This window comes from Nuphar pumila, chromosome 2 (genome assembly GCF_984573655.1).
Source record: "Nuphar pumila chromosome 2, dmNupPumi1.hap1.1, whole genome shotgun sequence".
Lineage (NCBI taxonomy): Eukaryota > Viridiplantae > Streptophyta > Magnoliopsida > Nymphaeales > Nymphaeaceae > Nuphar > Nuphar pumila.
In genome coordinates, this window is record NC_143250.1 from 11,127,511 (window position 1) to 11,150,178 (window position 22,668).

The 22,668-nt window shown below is 35.0% G+C and overlaps 1 protein-coding gene and 1 non-coding gene across 3 annotated transcripts; one reads left to right on the forward strand and one right to left on the reverse strand.

Annotated features, from left to right (window-relative positions):
- The first annotated feature begins 3,190 nt into the window (after positions 1-3,190).
- TRNAR-CCU (transfer RNA arginine (anticodon CCU)) lies at positions 3,191-3,263 on the forward strand. Its single transcript has one exon. It is a non-coding gene; the product is annotated as a tRNA-Arg (tRNA).
- A 3,665-nt stretch (positions 3,264-6,928) lies between these two features.
- Positions 6,929-22,362, reverse strand: LOC149844746 (uncharacterized). 2 transcript variants are annotated; one of them, XM_089995249.1, is made up of 3 exons: positions 22,073-22,362; positions 15,588-15,739; positions 6,929-7,184 (listed from the first exon to the last, which is right to left on the reverse strand). In XM_089995249.1, exons 1-2 carry the CDS (start codon positions 22,263-22,265, stop codon positions 15,594-15,596), a joined length of 339 nt encoding a protein of 112 aa, XP_089851375.1. In that variant the 5' UTR covers positions 22,266-22,362; the 3' UTR covers positions 6,929-7,184; positions 15,588-15,593. The 2 variants fall into 2 exon arrangements, with proteins under 2 accessions (XP_089851375.1, XP_089851374.1); XM_089995248.1 differs by lacking the exon at positions 6,929-7,184 and having other exon boundaries at positions 15,458-15,739.
- Between the last annotated feature and the right edge of the window lie 306 nt (positions 22,363-22,668).

Here is a 22,668-nt window from a genome sequence, read left to right on the forward strand (position 1 = left end):
GATGATTTTCAAGTGACTTCTTAATTGGCTTCATTATTGCACTTAATCCTGAAAGTTTCACTCTCATGCATAGTCTTGGGCTGTTATCTACGCTTTGTTTACTGGAAGGAACAGTCATTCTTAAGGTCACAGTCCTCTGCAGGCTTATACTGGCTTGTTCTTGGTGCAAGTCTCCTGGTGTAGGTATCATCCAAGTGTTTTCATAACAAAAGAGATTGAACTAGAAATGTGACACAGCTAGAAACATGGTGTATGAATCCAGCTAGTCAATTTACCCTCAGGTCCGCATGCATACTAGTTGTTTCGAGGGTAAAATTTGCAGGAGGAAGTAGCTGTTTTGTTTGCTTCAAAAATCTGATATAGCAGTTTGGTTGCTTCAAAGATTTGACATAGCAAAACTCACAACCCCGAAATATTATCCCATTTGTTTGGAAATATGAGATTAACATTTCATATATGTTAGGAAAATCCATTTTCTATTAACATTTCATATTATGTTATGAAAATATACTTCCTATTTGAGTCAAAAAGAAAATCTTATGAAAGAAAACGAATGCCAGCAGAAAAGAAAGAGAGGTGAGAACAACATATTCTTGTGGAAAGATTATATTAAGAAAATTTGCAGGTATACACGTCTCCCTCGGACTCATTCCTGGTGAAGTTTCTTGTGTGAAAGCAGTATGTCTTCCCTTGAAGTTAATGTTTCCTTAGAATGTCCTTGATGAGAACTCATATTGGACAAATGATCTTGGATGGTGCACTCCTTTCATGGATTTCCGTGTCTCATTCTTTTTTTGTTGCTTCTAAGAAAATATTAGGCGCTTCATTTTCAAGATATCGTTTCTTTCTATTTTTTGTGATTAAATATATCTTTCTAATTGCTTTCCTGTCGTTTCACCTTCTCATTCCCACCCTTTTATGACTTGGTCGCTTTTTTTGCTTCTGGGTTGCTTCTTTCTGTTCTGGAAGGCAATGTTCACAAGTCCGGTGCCCTCAATTTTCTCATCCAGGGAAAAATACTAGCATACATAAAGAGTAAAGATAGAGAAAAATATGTACAAATATAGAGTAAAATATAAAAAATAAATTTTTTTGTATATATGACATTAACATCACAATAAAGTCATGATTTTTTAGAATAGGCAATATTTTGAAAATATCATGATTTATTCAGGAAATATTACTGATTTATGTAGCTAACAAGTGCAATTTGGGCACCAAAGACCAAAAATTAAAAAACCGAGTAGGTTTTTCTAGAAATTTAACTACATGCATGCAAAAATAAAATTTAATCAAAAGGGAGAAAACCTGTCAAATGGGTCATCGATAATCATCTTACTAACACCATTATTATGTAATGATCAACAAGATGTTTTCTAGTAAATTGTTGGGTGCTTGAATGTGTATCCTTTGATTTCAGTTGGCGACTTCTGTCAGGACCAAGGGATGCAACGTCCAACCCTTCCACTTTTCCAGTTTCAACTTTCAACATGACACCTAAACCCATTCTAATTTTTACAGGAAGCTTCACTTTTAGACCAGTCTATGTCACCTGAAGAACTATACAATGTGAATGCAACTTACAATGTGTGAGTCTTGTTGAACTTTTTCAAGTGGTATACGTTAATAGTGAAGCCCTTTAATGGCCTTTTCTTGTAGTTTGGTGTATGTCAGATAAAGTCGGATAATCTAAGAAATTATTCTACCTGTTTATATATATATGGGCATAGGGAAGGAAGAGTGAGGCCAAATGAGTGACAAATTGGTAGAGCATACTAGTGCTTTGATTCCTAATAGTGTGCTGGTCTATGTAGATCCTCTCTTTACTCATTGCAACTTGCAAGATTTGATTCCTTGATTGAGAGAGACGAGTGCACAAAAATCGCGAGCACGATGCTGTGTGTCACCCAGTGGTTAAGGCAGTTCTTGGGAGCATGATGGAACCTTAAGATCGATTCTCATTGGGATTATACTGGTGGCTTGCCCGAAAGGCATCATTTGTGAGCCAGGGCCACATAAGTTTACTATCCTGGGGCGTGCAAGGGGGGGAGGCTCTTCAACTGACCATGTTCCCAGGCAGGTTCCTCGTAATAAAAAAAAAAAGCTCCAAAAAACCGTGGTTGGAGGAAACTAATCTGCTAAACGCTCTCATCTTTGAGCAATTTGTTTAACCACTGTGCTGGCAACGTCTACGTTTTTGTGAGAATTATGTTGTGAAGGTTTTGAACTCTATCAGGAGCTCGCTAGATTACAATCATCAACTTGTAATGAAATAACAAGACTCAACTGCTTCATAACTCCCCACCATGCAGATGCTACTTTCAGGAAGAAACAACACCATGAAGCTAGTTTTTTTTTTCTCTTATCGAAATCGATCTAAATCACTGACTCAGACTGAATCAGCCCCTTAGCGAAACAAAACAAGGGATGATTTGGGTATTTTTGCAAATCAGTTGATTTTTAGCCAAACGGGGCCATGAATCAATTCATTTACATGTAAACATGATGCATTTCCTGAAAATCCTTACAATTTTAAAAAAACTGCCGGTATCCAAAACCGCAACTTTTCGGTTGTAAAAGAACCTTTTCATCCTTCGCACATGTGAATTTCCTCTGATATGCAAACTTCCTTCTCAAATATCCAAATATGTGAATTTCCTCTCGTATTTGTGAATTTCTCCCACACATTTGCAACAGAGGAAATTCACAAATGGTCTTACTGTAAAAATAACTCTTGAAACAGCCTGATTCTAAATCAATCTGATCCATTAGTGAGCCGATTCTAACAACATTAGTCTTTGTACATGGTGAAGGATCTGCATGGTAATTAAACGCTATAGTGTATGAGTAATATTTGGTCATGTCAATCTGACCATCCAAGTGAGCTAGAAATCCCAGACATGGGTGGCGTCGATCCAATCGGATCTGATAAATGGATTCAGCATGGTCCAAAACTCCAAATGCTAACCCAGTGTAGAATATGCACTGCGGTAACAATATGGTACAAGAATGGTAGAACCACAAACAAGGCCTTCTATTTTTTCCGGTCGATCTTCAACTCTATGTTGTATGGGCTCGAAAGCTTGCTTCAACGCTGACATAAGAATTGCAAAGTAACGATAACATTTGGGGTTAGTTGAGATTATTTCCATTAGAATTGTAAATAAAAAAAGAGCCCTTCACACAATAAGCGCCTGTAGTTCAGTGGATAGAGCGTCTGCTTCCTAAGCAGAAAGTCGTAGGTTCGACCCCTACCTGGCGCATTCTCTTTACCAGCGTATATCTTTTTTTTTTCCACAAACAAAATGCATCTCTTCGAATTTCCTGTTGCTGACACGTGTTGTGGCATCATTTGCGAGAAATGTTTGTTCAAATAATCCATACACACTTTCCATATTTATTTTATATTCCAAATACGTACCTAGTTTTAGTTTTCATTTTCATTTTCATTTCTCGTCATCCGTTAAAGCCTGGTTGATGCAAGTAGGGGCGTAGCTAGGGGGGGGCAGGACTGGGCTGTAGCCCAGTCCTGCCTCCCGAAACAGTTAATTTTTTTTGTTTTTTTTTTAAAAGCCCAGTCCTAGCCCAGCCCTGACTGCAGCAAATAGTTTGATTTGTCCATATGAAATAGATTTTTATTAATAATTGTAGCCCTTTTTTATTTTATCTCAAAAAATTTTTTTTTTCGGGGGCGCTGCCCCCGAACCCCCAACTACCACACAAACAAATTTTTTTTTGCTACAGCCCTGTTTGCCCACCCCCCCTCACATGAATCCTAGCTACGCCCCTGGATGCAACTCAATATTTTTTTTTCCTGAACTACCATTTTACTCTCTCTCTCTCTCTCTCCAAAGTGTATTACAAAATTGAACCTCTGGTCACTTTCCTTGCTCCCATTACCTCTTAAATGTTTTTGAAGTCGCCACTATGTTTTTCTGCTCAACGTTTCTACTTGTAATCAACTCTTGATTGATGATTGTGGTAGTAGATGCTAGGTTCCTTTCATACCTTCGGCTTCAATCTAGAACCCCTCATAAAACTTGTCTCAAGTATTATGTTGATTAATCATGCAAGAATTAAGTATGTACTTGAAATTAGGGGTGTCAACTGGTCGGGTTTGGTTCGGACCCAGGTGAAACCAGACTTTGACCAGTTTTTTGGGTATGATATTGGGTTCGGAGCCGGGTCTAATCAGGTCTACTATAAGAAAAACTATACCCAGACCTGATAAGAACTACATGAACCAGAGCCAGACCATACCCGGTAAAATAATATTTTTTTAATCATTTTTACATTAAAAATTTGCAGGTCTTAATCGGAACCTGGTATAAAATTTCACAAACACTACTCAGATCCATGTATTAATCAGACATTTGGGTCGGACCCAGGTCTTCTTATTTGTCACCATACCCGGACCCTATAGGGTTTGGTTCTGGTTGGGTCTCGGTAAACCCGACTAGTTGACACTCCTACTTTAAATATGACAAAAGTAGTTTTAAACTTGAAAATTTTACAAAAATATGCTTAACTTTACAGATATTACGAATATATATACAAAGCAATTCTCAAAAGTTGGGCTTGTATTTGTAATATTTGAAAAGTTACCATGTGTTTGTAAATAGATGAAAAATTAGGTGTGTTTTTGTAATCTCTCCTCTAAACTTACCCATTTTGACTAGTCCCGTAAACCCATTCTAAGTCAGTGGCATTGTGATAAATCTGGCGAGAAAATCAAATTTCTCATGAAAAAATCGTGAGATTTTGGGTGAACGATAAAAACAGCTTATTTTTCACAAGAGATAGTATTTGTCACAAAATTTTTGTTTTTGACTAAATTACAGTGATATTATATAAAAAAAATAAAATATTGTGATAATATCATGTTATTGGCCTTCCAGTGATTGTAATACATTTATACATATATTAACTATATTTACAAATTTACTTTCATTAAAAATTTATTACCTTGAACACTTATATATATATATATATATATATATATATATATTACAAATGAAAGAAAGAAGAAGCAAATAAGGGTGAAAAAACAAAAGCAAAAAAGGACTACAAGTGGAGAGTGAAGACTTAGCGCTTGCAAGAGCTGAAATCTTAGGTTATAGGTTGTGCTTGAAGCAAAGGATAAGGAGCACTCTAGCAAAGACATCATTATACATAGTTTACGAGAGCTTTTGCAAACTCAAAGAGTGTTGCTTTCTAGCAAGGATAAAGAGCTTAAAGACCTAAGGACACGAGGGTAGTAGTTAAAGCCTCTACAAGAGTCACCCTTATTTATTTATGTTGTATATATACATTTACAAACAAATATAATTTTTATATTCTTTTGTTTGTATAAATTTTTTATTCTTTTTTATTTTGAATAAATTGATGTATATATTGTGAATGTTTGTAACATGTTCATTTTAAACAAATAAAAAGAATGTATGGATGAACATGTTTATTTTGAATAAAATAATTAATGATTATAGGAGCATGTTCATTCATTTTGTAATACATGAATGAATAGGTGTATGAGTATGTTCATTTTTTAATGAATGGAATGAATATATGTATCAACATGTTTATTTTTAATGGATAAATGAATGAATATATGTATAAGCAAGTTTATTTTTTACTTAATAGATGAATATATGTATGAGAAAGTTTATTTTTTAATGAATGAATGTATGAATGAACATATTTATTTTGAATAAATGAATGAATGATTGTATGAATTCGCAAATTCATTTTTAAATGAATGAAATGAATTTATGGATGAACAAGTTTATTTTGAATAAATAAATAAATAATTATATAGATGTGCAATTTTATTTCTGATTGAATATATATATATATATATATATATATATATATATATATATATATATATATATATATATATATATATATATATATGAGTAGGTTTATTTTTAATGAATGCATGATTGACAGAGTGAGGTTAGAACATTCGATCATGCAACATTAGGTCATTCGCAAATAAGGGCATCCTTATCAATTGGACGGCAATTGCATGATCGAATGTGCGAACCTCACGGCATTCTTAAGTGAGGGCAACCTTATCAAATTGATGACATTCACACATCAGAATGTGTGAGCCTTAAGACATTCACAACTGAGGACTTAACCTTTTCAATTGGATGACATTCATACATAAGAGTATACAAACCTTAGAACATAGGCATTAGTTTGTGTATATACTCCTTTTATGAATTATGACCTATATTTGCGAACATAAGCTTCTAGTTGCAGATGTATTTCTTTTGCAAACTATGACTTATATTTGCAAATATAGGCTTCTATGTGCATATGCCCTCAATTTTGCAAACTTTGATATATATTTGCTAACATAGGCTTCTATTTGCGGAGCTCCTTCGTGAACTAACTATGACCTATAATTGTGAACATAGGTTATTATTTGCAGATGTACTTCTTTTGTAAACTATGACCTATATTTGCGAACATAAGCTTCTACTTGTGAATGTCCTTCATTTATGAATTATGACTTATATTTACGAATATAAGCTTCTATTTACAGATGTTCTTTGTTTGCTAACTATGACCTATATTATGAATATATGCTTACATTTGTAGATGTACTCTTTTTGCAAACTATGACATATATTTGTGAACATAGGCTTTTATTTGCGAATGTACTCTTTTTGCAAAGTATGACCTATATTTGTAAACATAGGCTTCTATGTGCGGATGTCCTCCGTTTGTGAACTATGACCAATATTTGAGAACATAGGCTTCTATTTGTAGATGTCTTTTGTTTGCTAATTGTGATCTATACTTGTGAACATAGACTTCTATTTGTTGATGTAATCCTTTTACGAACTATGACCTATATATCTGTCAATGTATAACTTTGTATAACATGTGATGACATAACCAGTGCATAACTTTATAATCAAAGTAAATATTACATAAAGGTATCAATAAACAGTAAAAGTGCATAACTTTATAATCAATGTAATTTACATAACATTGGATTACAATGTTGTCAACAACTTAGAAAATCTTACATTTCCTTCATGTCAACTTCCTCATCGAGGTCCTTTAATGCTTCCTGTACATCATTTTGTTTGTTTTCATTTGCTTTCTTTTCAACTTCATCTTTTTCTTTCTTCTTCCTTAATTTCTCGTTGTATTTAACAATACACCTCCTACAATTTATTGCATCAGCTTAAAAAAATGTTATTAACAAACAACAAATTAACTTACATCACAAGAATACAACAAAATAGGACATATAAATACATACCTGCATGAAATTGAGTTTCATGTTTTTGCCTTACATCAGGACCAATATACCACAATCAATCTTGTAACAATCATATACAAAGTCAACATGTACACGTACGTAGTGAGTTTAGACACATATGCAAAGTAACTACTCATTCTCTTGTTGAAGAATATCATTCAAGGGACAAACCATCAAATCTGAGTAAGAGTCATAGCTAAAGTATTCTGCAAAAAAATTAACCTACATTTGACCATTAATTATACCTAATATGAGAGAAAAATAAAGATAATATTAAATAAGTAATAAATTTGTACTCGATTTTTGGTGTTTTTATCTGTATTATATGTAGTCTTTATCGAATTATAGAGTTTGAACTTCTTTTCTTTCATAGCTATATGCCACAAAACTCAGTGTTGATTGCCTTAATTGAGAGAAATTAAGATCTATAACATAAATCAGCTTTAAGATATGAGCACACATCCTATGTATTGTAAACGTAAATGTAAGTATGCAATGTTGTTTGACGAGTACCTTATCACATTCTTAAAAAAAACATTAAGTTTTGGTTCTCTAAAAAAGAACAAGCACCTTCTTTTGTATTGAGATATTCAACCATTTGTTGTAAACAGTGTTAAAGAGTTACTTTGTCTTAGTCAGTAGAAAAATAGAATGACTGTCGCTTTGGAGACTCACTGAGAAATAGAGGTAAGGTAAATGGTATTTGTTTGTTCCTTTTTTGCTGCTATGTCCTGATTGTGATTCTGAAAGTTTTTCTATAAATCTATGCAGATACTATATAATCATCATACATGATGTGTTTATATTATATTCAAATAAGTTTACATAGAAACGTAACAAACAAACATGCAAGCCTAACACTTACATCACTAGCAAACAAAGCCTTTGTAAAGAAATCATGCTTGAATAACTCTACAGCTTCACGCCCATATAGATGGTTGTCATCATCATGTTTTCATGGTCAATTATAATTAAATATAAACAGGTACATGAAGCACCACTAATTATATACACACATAATTTATTTTATTATACATTTTACCAAAATAGGATCCTTGCTTTGAGTTGGGGTTTGGTTATCTTCCTGCTACCACATTTTTCATTAGGTGACATATCAAAAATGCCTAATATGCACAAAGAAGACTAAGACATTGTAGCAGTTCATTAAAAAACTCTCGATAAATATATTGAAGCAAACAATTCTTAACAAATACACACATAAGAAAATATATACAAATACACACTCACTTTCAACAAGAGGTACTCAAACATACTTTTATGCATGCTTCTGCTTCTTATGGTCAACCTTACCACATATATTGTACTTGTATGATATAACATCCTTTGATATTGTTATCTCTCTATTCAACTCAAGTTGCCCTAGTTTATGGATCACCTTCAATGGATAGTCTAAAATAAGAGACAATAAAGTATTATGTGGAACATTATCTGGCATCGAGATAAATAAAAATGTATGGCATACACATAGATATAATTTAACTTTGAAGTACTCGGCATAGTAATCCTCCAATAGAATACATATAATTGCATGTTCACACATAATCTCACTCACATGCTACTCTTCAAAAGAACATTTTAATCATAAGATCAGTCGCGGGTCTCTTACATACATCGATAGCAATATACAACGACCATATGTAGTTGTTATACCTTTTTCTTTTGTGCCTCTACCTTTCCTTTTACCTCAAACACAACAACACTGGTTGATATTTTCTGCTCGATATACTTTCTTTTCTCAAACAATGTCATCAACATAAGATGAAACCTCTCCAAAAGAGGCACTAAGGGCTTGTCACATATAGGAAGAACCAAATAATTGAAGCATTTTACTGTATTAGATGTCAAGCCCCCATATCTTTCTTTTGAAAAGTGAGATGTAGTTCAAAACTTTAATTTCATGTTGGTGGCAATATGAATCATATGGGGTTGTATCTTACTCTCAAATTTTTTTAAGAAATTAATTACACTATAAATTTGTGTTTGCTCGAGTTGTGCTCTACCAAAGTGCACTGAGTAGTTAACGAGATTTTTTAGAAAAGTTTAATGTCAAATGCTTCATGCAATATCAACATGACAGGTAAAAAATGTGTTGGAGACCACATATTTTAGCCCTGGGTGCCTATATGATATAATAATCAATTTTGTTCGCTCTCTAAACTTATTGAAGTATCTGAATTCATGATTCAAAGACTCTAAAAACCATGTCCTTGACTCTTTAAACTGCTTATCTACAATTGCAAATGCTACAAAAAAACTCACCATAAAGATTAATATTATGAGCCGACAACAATACACTTTTATATTTTACTTTTAGGAATGTGTCATCTACCATAAGGACTAAAGAACACCCTTTTAGAAAGTCATCGATGCATGGATGAAATAATAAGAACATGTACTAAATCAATATTTTTTATTAGCCTTAATGAACCCTACCATTTCTGAGTTTCTCATAATCAAATGATCCAAATGGGCATGAACAATGTTGTGAGCATTGGAATTAGACCTTTATCATTTGTCCAACGATTCAGGTGTAGTCGATACTAATACTCAAGTGTATCATTCTGAATCGGCCAAAAATAACTTAAAAGTATTACATGTCAATCAGAAATTGACGTGTTAAAATACTATTAAAAATTTATTTAAGCTATTTTTTATATTTATTAAAAAATAGTTGATTCAGGTTAATATCATATCAATTTTTTGGCAATATAATATGTATCGACAAATATAAATCAATACACATTGATACCGACAACACTACACAGGAAGCTTGTTGAAGAAGTCTTCATATGAACCATATAGTTCTTTCTTCATGTGTGCATGTCCGTTAAACCTTTTTTCGACAACAGTGTCTTTGTCATTTGAGCTTGTTATTAGCCATTTGAAAGTCTTGATTATTAAGTTTTTCGTAGTGCAACTCGTCAATCAACTATGATGCCTCTGTTTCAATGTTTTTCAAATGTTCATCATTTTATGATAATCCATTAAATGAGAACTTATCCAACCTTGTCTCATTAGTATAAAAACAGAAAACAATGCTATTACCCAATAAATGTATATATAGCTTGTACAACATAGCAAAGGTTCAACTTTTCAATTGTAATTTGTGCATCATTTGCATTTGTGTCTCATGTCACTAGTGTTTTAGTTGTCTCTTATTTTTTCTAAGTCATCCTCATCTGACATATAATATTCATCATCATTTGATTCTTCACTGCACTGCTATAATTAATTGATTATATGGATGAACAAACTAAATCAAGTCATCATATTTATCACTTTATTTGCTTTCATACATGCAACATTTTTCGTTTCCTAATTTTATGAATAACCATAAAAGTAATGCCATCAACACATCTACATCTCAAGTATAAATTACAAAGTCTAACAACTTGTATATAGTTATGTCATATGCCTTTGAAGGTTGGATGTTATCAAAATTATTCTGGGAGAAAATCAATAACATTGGTTTGTTGATGTAGTTTCACATCCCCTATAGTGATCCTCTAATTATATATAGCATCAATTGTTTATAGAGTTTTTTATTGTCTACACGTCAAACATCTATATCCCTAATTGGTTCGGGCAACTGCATGCCTTCTGTGTGTATATTAAGAACATCAATATTATTCATTGTTTAGGATACTTGGATGTTTACCAAAGAACTTAGCTCAATAGATGGTGTTTGAGATAGATACACATTCTTTACAAGATTTTCATTATTCTCATTATCAGTTGTTTCTTGTATATAACTTTCAACTACTTCTTGTTTAGATATGTAAGTAATTGCTCCTTATTTAACTTTATGAACCTCCAAGTAAACATCATCACTAAATAGCATCGATTCTACATCATCATTGTCCAAAATATATATTCATATTTGTTGGTTGTGTCTATGTTTGGAGATTAATTGTACCAGAGGCTCAATAACTCTTTCTTATATCTAGCTTTACGAGATATCAAAGCCATAAATTCTTTAAAGCTATTGTTTATTAGGCCACTAAAGATCTCCAGTTAGTGTGATTAGAAATACACTATTATACTTTATCCCTTTCATAGGCCATCATTAATTATAACAATCACTTTGAAAACTAACTACATACAAAAACTCTAACATAATGCTCATGCACAGTCGACTCCAACATCATCATACTAATTGAATGCTTGTGCACAGTCAACCCTAACCCCATTATCCCAAGATAAAACTACCAAATATTAAATAAAAGATAAAAAAGCAAATATAAATCATCTATAACATCAACAAATATATGTGTGTAAAAAAACCCTCAAAATAGTAAAGTTTAAATAGAAATTTTTGTGTCAAATATTAAATAAAACACATGCAAATATATATAAATCTTCCACAACAACAACCAAACACAAATACTACGAGGTTGTATTAAATATACAAATCTATAAAAAATAACTTAAGAATGCAAGAAAATAATGCAACTCATTTTAAGACCTTATCAAAAGACAAAGAAGTTGACCAAAAGAATGCAACAACCTTGTCAAAATATTGCAAGATGATTTCACAGGAATCACGGCAAAGGAGGGAGGGAGGGAGGAAAAATGGTTATGGTTCTAATGAGAAACAAAAAAAAAATACTGCAATGACTTTATATATGAATAAGCAAGCACGCGAAAGTCTGAGACATTCACAATAGGTATTTGCAAATGTCAGCAAATATTTGTGAACCTCCTCGAGGAGTATCTACTTAAAGGAGGTTCAAAGATTATATAAACGAAGGTCGTATTGTATTTGCAAAGGTTGTATTGTATTTGCAGGGGTCTCATCAGAGTGCGAACGTCAGGGACATTCACAACAACTATTTGCAAATGTTAGTAGACATTCACGAACCTCCTCGAGGATTATTTACTTAAAGGAGGTTCATAGGTTATATTTGTGAATATCGTATTGTATTTGCGAAGGTCTCATCAGAGCGAACATTAAGTACATTTACAATAGGTATGTGCAAATGTCACATACATTTGCGAAGCTTCTTGATGAGTATTTACTTAAGTGAGGTCCGCATGTTATATTCATGAAGGTCGTACTGAATTTATGAATGTCGCAATGTATTTGCGGATGTTCGCAGAATCTTCTTTTTATTGAAAGGTTATGAACTTTCTACAATGTACCTATATATCGTGCAATTCTTAGTAAGTCCACATGTGTGAAGGGCAAAAATGTTCTAAAAAAGTTTGGCATCGACTATTTTGGATATGCAGGGGATTTTTTTAAATTTTTAGGTATTTCGGGAAGCATGCTATTTTGCAAAGACAGTAGAATCATTTTTCATATTTATTATGTTACTAGGTATGATCATATCTCTAATAATATTTTGTGCAATTCAATTTTCGAACAAGGTGAAAATTGATGGTCCACAAGAAATATATCATGGTTATATTTGTGTCAATCTAATCACAAAATCTTAGATCTAACTGTTCATGTGTTTTTTTTTCTTTTTTTATTTATTACCTGAAGAAACTACACCCAACACAACTATGATCATCGTGTCGGCGATGTAAAACTCCTAGGCTAGAACCCTCACCCTTGGTGCCAATGCTGGGTGTCAACTTGCATAGAGAGGCGGCCTATAATAAATATGAAAAATGATTGTATTGTCTTTATAAAATGGCATATTTTTTAAAATGCCTCACAACATGCCAAAATCCTCCTCATGTCCAAAATTTTGATTATAAACTTTTTAAGACATTTTTGCCCTTCTACAAATATAGAGGCATAGGCATAAGGACATTTGCAAATGTGTGAGGAAATTTACATGCAAATGTCAGATTTTGCAAATGTGAAAGTATTTAGTTAAAGGAGGTTTGCAAATATAGTATGTGTTTCACAAATCATGTTTGTAAATGTCCTCAATATGTGTGAACCTCCTTTTACTAAAATCGAATAAGGGGCACAAGCAGGAGGACATACATAAATGTGTAAGGACATTCACATGCGAAGGTCAGAACTTTCGCAAATATGAGAGTATTTAGTTAAAGGAGGCTTGCAAATATAGTATGTCCTTCGCAAATCGTGTTTGTGAATGTCCCTAATATGTGTGAACCTCTTTTTACTAAAATAGCATAAGGGCCATGGGTAGGAGGATGTTCGCAAATGTGTGAGGACATTCAAATGTGAAGGTGAGGACATTCGCAAATGTGAGAGTATTTAGTTAAAGGAGGTCCACAAATATGATACGACCTCCGCAAATCATGTTTGTGAATGTCTCCAATGCGTGAACTTCCTTTAAATAAATATTCTCACATTTGCAAATATTTTAACCTTCGCATGAGAGTGTCCTCACACATTTGCGAACGCCCTCATTCATGTGCCCCTTATGCCATTTTTTTTAGTAAAAGAAGATTTACACATTTTTTAAGACTTTCACAAACATGATTTGTGAAAATCGTTACTGCTACATTTGGGAATGTCCTGGCCTTCACATTTGAATGTCCTCACACATTTGTGAATGTCTTCCGGCCTTTGCCCCTTATGCAATTTTTGTAAAATGAGGCGGAAGGACAAAAATATCCTTAAAAAGTCAAATCAAAATTTTAGACATGGGAAGGATTTCGGCAAGTTGTGAGGCATTTTTTAAAATACGTTATTTTACAAGAATAGTACAGTTATTTTCCATAATAAATATACCATTTTAAACCCACCGTGCAGATGTGTTTGAAATGGTTTATTTATTACAGGAACAGGTTTTTTCAATATACCATAAGATTCAGTTCTCAAGATGGTGAAACATCTATGGCCCACAATGTACGGAGATAAAGAGTGGCTGAAAATGGTCAAAAACGTCCTGTTTGAGTCCCTCATACCAGCTATATGTTGCATGATGCGAGTGAAGAGAAGAAAGAGAGGACCCTTTCAATTCACATGAAGAAGCCAGCCATTGCTTTGCTCATATGTACAAGCCCCGGTCATGCTCTCAAGAGTAATGAAGAACCAACACATATGTGGTGAACTGGTGATTGTTATGTATAAGTTACAAGTTCGTTCCAAAATTATATTGCAGAGAAACTATTGTCCTGGAAATAAACAGTTTTCATAGTTTTAAAGATACTGTGTTGGGATAATGTTTGCTACAAACCTTTGTAGGTACAAAGGCCGGCTCTAGATCTCAATTTCGCAGGTTGTTTTGATCCAATTGGACCTTATAAATGGATTCACTATATCTGAAATAGTAGAGACTAATCATGTTTTTTTAATAAAAAAAACATGATTTTATGATTTAGGTAAGTATTGCATATCTTAAGCTGGTGATATCTTAAGGCCATATAAAAACCTGCCTACTTGTCCTAATCGGACGTTCTAAGAGCCGATCCCCACTAAGAAAAACATGCAGATCACATTTTTACAGTTGGTTTCATGATAAAATAAGGATAAAAAAATATGAATTTGTACCAACAAAAGTTTAGGAAATGTGTCCCCTTCTATGTTCTTGTAAAGACTACTGGGTGAATCAAAGTATTTTAAATTTCAGCATTCTATTATTTTCACAGCAGAAGAGATTCATGCGCCATTAGAGAAAAACCGGTGCCCCGAACATCAGCATCAGGATCTCTTTGGCGATGGAAGATCTCACAATAAATTAAAAAAAAGTTATTTAGGAAAATCTTTGGAAGTATATCAGCATTTATAAAATTTAAAACATAGAAATATATAATATAAACAGAAACATAACTGTTTTGAAATTTTAAAGTGTGAATATTGTCTATCACGACAAAATCATGAAATTTTTGAAAATAAATCATATTTTGGAAACACCACTTTCTTGGAAATTATTTTGAAAATATCATGATTTAAATAAAAAAATTAAAAATTTTGGAAAATTGTCAGCACTTATAATTTTATAATATAGGAAAAGATCAAATATAAAATTTTTAAAAGGTTAAAATTGTGATAAGACATCGACACAATCATGATACTTTAAAAATAAGTAATATTTCAAAAATATCATTGGGATTTTATAAGTTTTTGAAAATGCCACAATAAGATCACAATAATTTCAAAATACCGACAGTTGTGACTGAGGGAAAACCATCCCCTTTCAAGTGGAAAACAAAATAATTTAACTTGTTCCTTGCATTGAAATTAGAATTGCACGAGAAAAACACAAGCAACAGAGACAATATATCTACTGCAAAACTCTGCAACTAGAAACAATAATGTCAACATTATCTTTGATTCACCCACTGAAAACAAAACAGCACAAAATTGAAGTAAATCTACCAGCACCGCTCATGGGTACAACTCCTTAGTTTGTACTTTTGGCTAAAATCTACGCTTCTTCTTGTTCTTTTTGCGTACGTCTTTCTTCAGCTTTGCTATCTTCTTCATTTTCTTTTTCACACCACCTGTTGGCTTGAGCACCAACTCAGCAACACCATCAGCTGGTTTGCTTTCAGTCATATCCACATCTGTAGAAAAGCAACAAACAGAATATTACTTGAATAAAACTGCCACCGCATGTGATTGAAAGGAATTATACAGCTATCCGCATCTGGCTATTCGGTTTATTTAGTTCCCATACATCATAAGAACCATGTGAGTTTATCTTGGTACACCTTCTAGGTCACTTTACAGATGAAGAAGCTTGAGGTTATTTGGCGGATATATGATCTTTTGTTTTTTTTGGTATTTGCTTCAAACAATTTGGTCAAACGCAAAAATGCATATGGTACTGTGCTGTGCCAAGATTTTAAGAAGCTACCATGTCAGGGCAGATAATTGAGCTGTTAGCGTAAAACAGAATAAATATGGACATTTCACATGGCAACACCGCTGGCAGCATACCTGCAGCATGTTACACATAAATTGATCTTACATAGATTTCAACACATTTACAAAACATTTAATGACAAAATCTATTACAAACAGCACCACAAGTAGACGTTTATTTTAGTTACTGAAGAATCATGCTCTGAAGAAGATCAGGAATTGGATAACTGGGAAAGGCCGGCTATCTATCGAGATGATGACAACGTATGGAAGCAAATAACGAGTCCTTGTTGACTTTCTTATTGCAAGGCTGGCACAAGTGCCCAAAGTTCGGTAACTAAACTGCCATAATTTGGATTCCTCTGCCCTCTGTTCTTTGTTACACAAACAATTACCAACTCTTCGAGGCCAGTTTGGCTTTTGGTTTTTTGAGAGATCCATCAAGAATTAATTTATCTTTCCTAATAAATGTGTTGGAATTGGAGAGATCTCAAACTCGTTAAGTATAAGGATGCTGGAATTCGAGGGCATGCAGCGAGATCTCAAACTCCGCCTGTGTATAACTGTTTAGTTATACACTACCGGTCCCAAGCCTGGATAAAGGAGGGTTGCGGTAGGCCAGTGACAGCCAGCATAAAAACTTAGTCATACCCTATGAATATGAACCAATATGAGAATTTCGTTGGGGCATTCCCTACCGAGCGACGCATTGTACTCTATAGGCCCAGAGGCAGTGATAAATGGGCAAGGGTTGCTAGGTCGTCGCCCGGAAGCGACACGTCACACCGGCGCCCCGGTGTGGTGTCAAATAGGCAAGGGTTCCCTCACTTTGTTGGACGGGTGGGGGTAAAGAAGTTAGTCCAAGATCATAAAATTAGGTTAGTCACTTGAAACATAGGGTCTTTAACTGGTAAGTTGGTAGAGTTAGTAGATGTTATGTGTAGGAGAAAGATTGATATTTTATGTCTACAAGAGACCAAATGGGTAGGTGAGAAGGCAAAAGTGATAGAACCTTGGGGATATAAGATTTGATATACAGGAATAAATAAAAATAGGAATGAAGTAGGGATTGTTATGAGTCGTGAGTTTATAGATAATGTAGTTGAGGTCCGTAGGAAGGGTGATAGGATTTTACTTATTAAATTAATATTAGGTACGGATATTATTAATATTATTAGTGTTTATGCACCTCAAGTAGGTTTAGATGATTCCATTAAGCGTCAATTTTGGGAAGATTTAGATGAAGTAGTACAAGGGATATCTTATGGAGAAAAGTTTTTCATCAGCGGTGACCTTAATGGACATATGTAGGCATTAGTAGGGATGGATTGAGAGTATCCATGGAGGCTATGGTATAGGAGAAAGAATCGAAAATGGAGAAAGGATTTTAGATTTTAATTTGTCCTATGATATGATCTTAGCATACACTTGGTTTAGGAAGAGGGAGTCTCACCTAGTAACATTTAAAAGCGGGGTTAATACGAGTCAGATAGATTTTTTCTACTTAAAAAGAAAGATAGGGGTTGTTGAATCGATTGTAAGGTTATACCGGGAGAAAGTGTAGCTACACAACATAGAGTCTTAATTTTAGATCTTAGAATTAGACAATGCCGCAAAAGGAATAAACATAGGATAGATCCTAGAATTAAGTGATAGGCACTGAAAGGAGCTAAACAAAGAATGTTTGTAGAGCAGGTAGTTAAAAAAGTTGATTGGTGTCTCGAGGAGGATTTAGAATCAATGTGGAATAAGATAGCGGGTGGCATGAGAAAGGTGGCTAAGGAGGTATTGGGTGAGTTTAAAGACGGTGCACCGCTAGGTAATGACACATTATGGTGGAACGAGGATGTCAAATTAGCTATTAAGGTTAAAAGAGAGTGTTATAGAAATCTAAGTAAGAGTCGTGATAATGAGAATTTTGAGAAGTATATGATAGCAAAGAAGGAAGCTAAAAAAGTAGTTCGAAACGCGAGGGATAAGGTATATAAGGAGGTTTATGACAAGTTGGATACCAAAGAGGGCGAGAAGGATATTTATAGGCTTGCAAAGATGAGAGATAGGAAATCAAAGGATCTGGGTATGGTTAGATGTATCAAAGATGAAACACAAAAGGTTTTAATCAAAGATGAGGAGATTAAGGAGATATGGAAATATTATTTTGATAAGCTATTTAATGGAAGTCATGCTCAGGATCTTGGAGACTTATCCATTCCTTTTCATGAGATGAATCGTGACTTCATGCGCAAGATTCAAAAGAAAGAAATTGTAGAAGCTTTGAAGAAAATGAAATAAAAAAGGGCAGTTGTCCCAGATGGTATACCTATCGAGGCTTGGAAATGCTTGGGAGAGAAAGGTTTAGAATGGTTGACAAATCTTTTTAACAAGATTTGGGGAAAAAATAAGATGCCTAATGAGTGGAGGAAGAGTACTTTGGTGCCTCTATATAAGAATAAGGGTGATATACAAGATTGCACAAACTATCGTGGTATAAAACTCATGAGTCATACTATGAAACTTTGGGAGAGGGTGATTGAGTCTAGGTTTAGGAAGGTTTTCATGATATCGGAGAATCAATTTAGTTTTATGCCTAGAAGATCAACTATAGAAGCTATACATCATCTTAGACAACTTATTGAGAGAAATAGAGAGACGAACACAGATTTGCATATGGTTTTTATTGATTTGGAGAAGGCATACGATAGAGTACCTAAGGACATTCTCTCAGATACATTAGTATAATTAAAGATATGTATGAAAGAGTAGTAACCAATGTCCGCACTTGTGGAGGGGTGACAACCAATTTTCCTATAACGGTTGGGTTACATCAAGGATCTGCTTTAAGTCCTTTCCTATTTGCTATAGTGATGGATGAGCTTACGAGATCAATTCAAGAAAATGTACCGTGGTGTATGTTGTTTGCTGATGATATTGTTTTGATTGATGAGTCTAGAGCTGGGGTTAATGCTAAGTTAGAATTATGGAGACAGACATTGGAAGCAAGAGGTTTTAAGTTGAGTAAGAGTAAGACAGAATATATGGAATGTCAGTTTAGTAAGCAACGAAGTAGTGATGGGAGTGTAGTGAAGCTTGGTGAGCAAGAAATACCGGTGGATGAATGTTTCAAATATTTGGGATCTATCATTCAAAAGTATAGAGAAATTAATGGAGATGTAAATCATAGGATAAAGGTTGGGTGGATGAAATTGAAAAGTGCAATTGGAGTGTTGTGCGATCGTAGAATGCCATTGCGGTTGAAGAAAAAGTTTTATAAGACGACTATTAGGTCCGCTTTACTATATGGTACGGAATGTTGGGCTGCCAAGAGACATCATATTCAAAAAATCAGTGTAGCTGAGATGCGTATGCTTAGATGGATGTGTGAAAATACAATAAAAGATAAGATTTGGAACGAGGAGATACGTAAGAAGCTAGGCGTTGCACCCATTGAAAATAAGATGAGAGAGAATCGTTTACGATGGTTTGGACATATTCGGCGAAGGCCTAATGATGCTCCAGCTAGAAGGATGGAGAAATGAGAAAATATATTAGTTAAAAGAGGTCGGGGTAGGCCTAGGAAGATATGGATGGAGATGATAGGAAATGATATGAATGCTTTGAACCTCACCGAGGACATGGCATTGGATAGAAATGATTGGAGGAGAAGGATTCATGTGGAAGACCCAGAATGACTTTCTTTTTTGGTTCATATCGCCAACCCCAATTGTTTTGGGATGAAGGCGTAGTTGTTGTTGTTGTTGTTATTGTTGCAGCGAGATTGATGATCACAGACTACAGGATATTCTCCTTGTGAGGCCTTTTCCAGGTCCCCACCATGAGCTCTTTTCAACGTTCCTGTCAACCCAAATGAAGCTATATTGCTAGTAGAGCAGCCCATCCAAAGGACAGGCACTAATGAGAAAACCTAAATACATAACCAAATATGAATAGAATTTTTTTCCCGGTAACAAAGCTGGAAGATTAAGGCCCCTTCCTTTGTTGAGGTGATATATAAACACAGGCTACAACAGGTACATAGACAAGGAGATATACATCAAAATGACAGCCAGAACTCCGGTCGCTCTCTCCAAATAAGTCACCAGACCTTCTGACTTTGGACAACAAAAGACAGCAATGAACACTAGGTCTAGAAGGCACTGTATGCATCAAGCGGAGAACCTGCTGGACACAGGGAAATTGGTTTCCCACAAAGGGTTCTCCTTCCAACACTGATTGCATCCTCCAAGGTTTACTATTGGAGGACACAGGAATGGTTCGCTTCCCTACCGGAAGAAAAGACAAACAACTTTCCAGAAAATAAGTTTCAGGAAAGAGGAATTGAGGCTCCAAACATGATACTCCAGCTGTAATAAAAGTGCCATCGCTTGCTCTCAATACAAAAGCAATGTAATCTTGAAGTGGTTGCAGTATGACACAATTTGAATATCAATGCTGCCAACATGTGGAGGGGGGGGCAAGGATCCAGTATTATGTTGAAGCGGGGCCAACATCAAATAAGGATTTCTTTGTCCAGCCTCCAAGGATAACACAGAAAGTAATCAAAGCATGAGTTCCAGATCTCACGCTTGATAGAATAACTCCAACCGTCATGAACAATTCTATAGTGAATGGCTCATATATGTCTAATGACTATGTGAAAGGCTAATCTCCAACAAGCTTGAATCCAAGAACATTTGAATTTCCTACCCCTCCATCATTGAAACTCTTCTCAAGGGGAGATATTAATAGAAAACTGATTCATTACCTCCCTCCAGACATTAGTCATCACAATACAGTCCACGAATATATGTTGGCACAACTCCTCCGCATGTCGCACACAACAATTAGCTAAGGGAATACCTGTATGTTGTAGGCGGTCTAGAATTGGGAACTTGTTTTCAAGCGCCAGATACAATGTCCAGCAGTGCCTTGGATGAGCTTTAGAATCCCAAATCATAAGTTGACGGGTCTATAGTATGATGGAAATGGAGGGAATCCCACAAGCTGTAACGAGTAAAAGTACGAGAAAAAATCTGTGTGCACACAACACTATCTGCTCCTGATTGAAGGTGAAGGTGGATAAGCTGAGGAACCCAACAAGATAAGATGGAAGAGAACTGGGACAAGGCAGGGTCATCAACGACCATGTCATAGGAGGCATTAAGGCAACCGGAAGTAGATGAATCAAGCCACCGATCAGACGAAAATTTGATATGACACCCATTTCCCAACTGCCACCTAATATCAGCCTTAATAGCACGGCAGCCCCAAATAAGCTCTCTCCAAGCCCAAGATGCATGACGTACCGGATCAAACGACCAAAGGCTCTTAAAATGGAGATACTTGGAATACATGAATCTGGTCTATAATGAATTACACTCAAGAATAGTCACTGAAAGGAATGCCAGATTGGCTCTATTCACATACACTAATTTACGAAGACCGCCCCCCCCCCAACAAATCTGTCCATGACATCAGATGCATATGGTCCTTCTGATCACAACTATTCCAAAATGAACCGACACAAGGAACGAGCCCATGCCTACCGTACCGAAATGAATCCTAGTGAAGGTAAGTTATCACTAAAACGCGTCTAAGAATTTGCTCAGAGTTACACGTTGCAACATGTGGATGTACGCCAAAATATAAAAAAGTAACACCACCTAAGGACACAAATTCAGAACCCACTTCCATGAAAACAGGAAAAAATCTTAAATTAGCAGCCAGAAAATTTTTAAAAATGATGATCTTTAGGCACAACACATGAAATGGTTAACAAGTATGAGTTACGCACAAGACCTAATTATCACATACAGAAAGGATGCACAAAAGGGTTAGTAAACTAAACATATCTCCTGAAGTAATGCAACAAAATCATCAAAACAGAAACCTTCAGATGCAAAAGAAAGATAACTACCAAGAAACCAAATACCTATGAAACGATTCCTATTGGGTGTAAATAAACAAAAACCATTGTGAATAGAAAAGAAGAAACCCATTAAAGGGAGAAGAGAGAAATGGTGGGTGGTACGTACCCATGTTGGTGGAGGCTGAGGTGATGGCATTGGGTGCAGAAGATGGGGTTGGAAGCTGCAGTTTTGGAGCGGCCAAGGCTGCCTCTTGAACGGCAAGCTTGGCGGCCTCCTTCTTGTCATAGAAAGGCTTTGCGATTTCCCTTCTCAGCGTCCTCAACCTCTTCTTCTTCTTCGACCGCAGCGACTTCGCCATCAGGAATCAAACCCAAGTACCCTAACGAAAAAAACTAGCCTACCCAATGCTTCTATCGATCGTTTGACGGCTCTCCCTTCGTACTACTACTTGGGGTTCTTTTGTTTCGCTTGTTGAGCAACCTTGGGAGGTTAGGGTTTTAGTGATAAGGGATTCGGGTCTCTACCGTCCCTTTCACTATTGACTGTCTGTAGTATTCTAGGAATATAGACGGTTCGGATTCGGATAGGATGCGGCCAATACCATATTCGACTGACTAATCGGATGTTGGTTAAATGAATTCAGATTCGGATTCGAATAGTGAAATTCTCGCTTTTATACGTACAAACGGATTCAGATATCTTTCAAATTCAGACATTTTATAGGATTTGATAACAAAACTTCAAAACTATGTCCGCATCCG

Coding starts and splice junctions, on each gene's coding strand:
- LOC149844746 (XM_089995249.1), bottom strand. CDS start 22,265: ATGGCGAAGTCGCTGCGGTCGAAGAAGAAGAAGAGGTTGAGGACGCTG. Junction 15,740..22,072: donor CTCAGCCTCCACCAACATGG/GTACGTACCACC, acceptor GCTTTTCTACAG/ATGTGGATATGACTGAAAGC.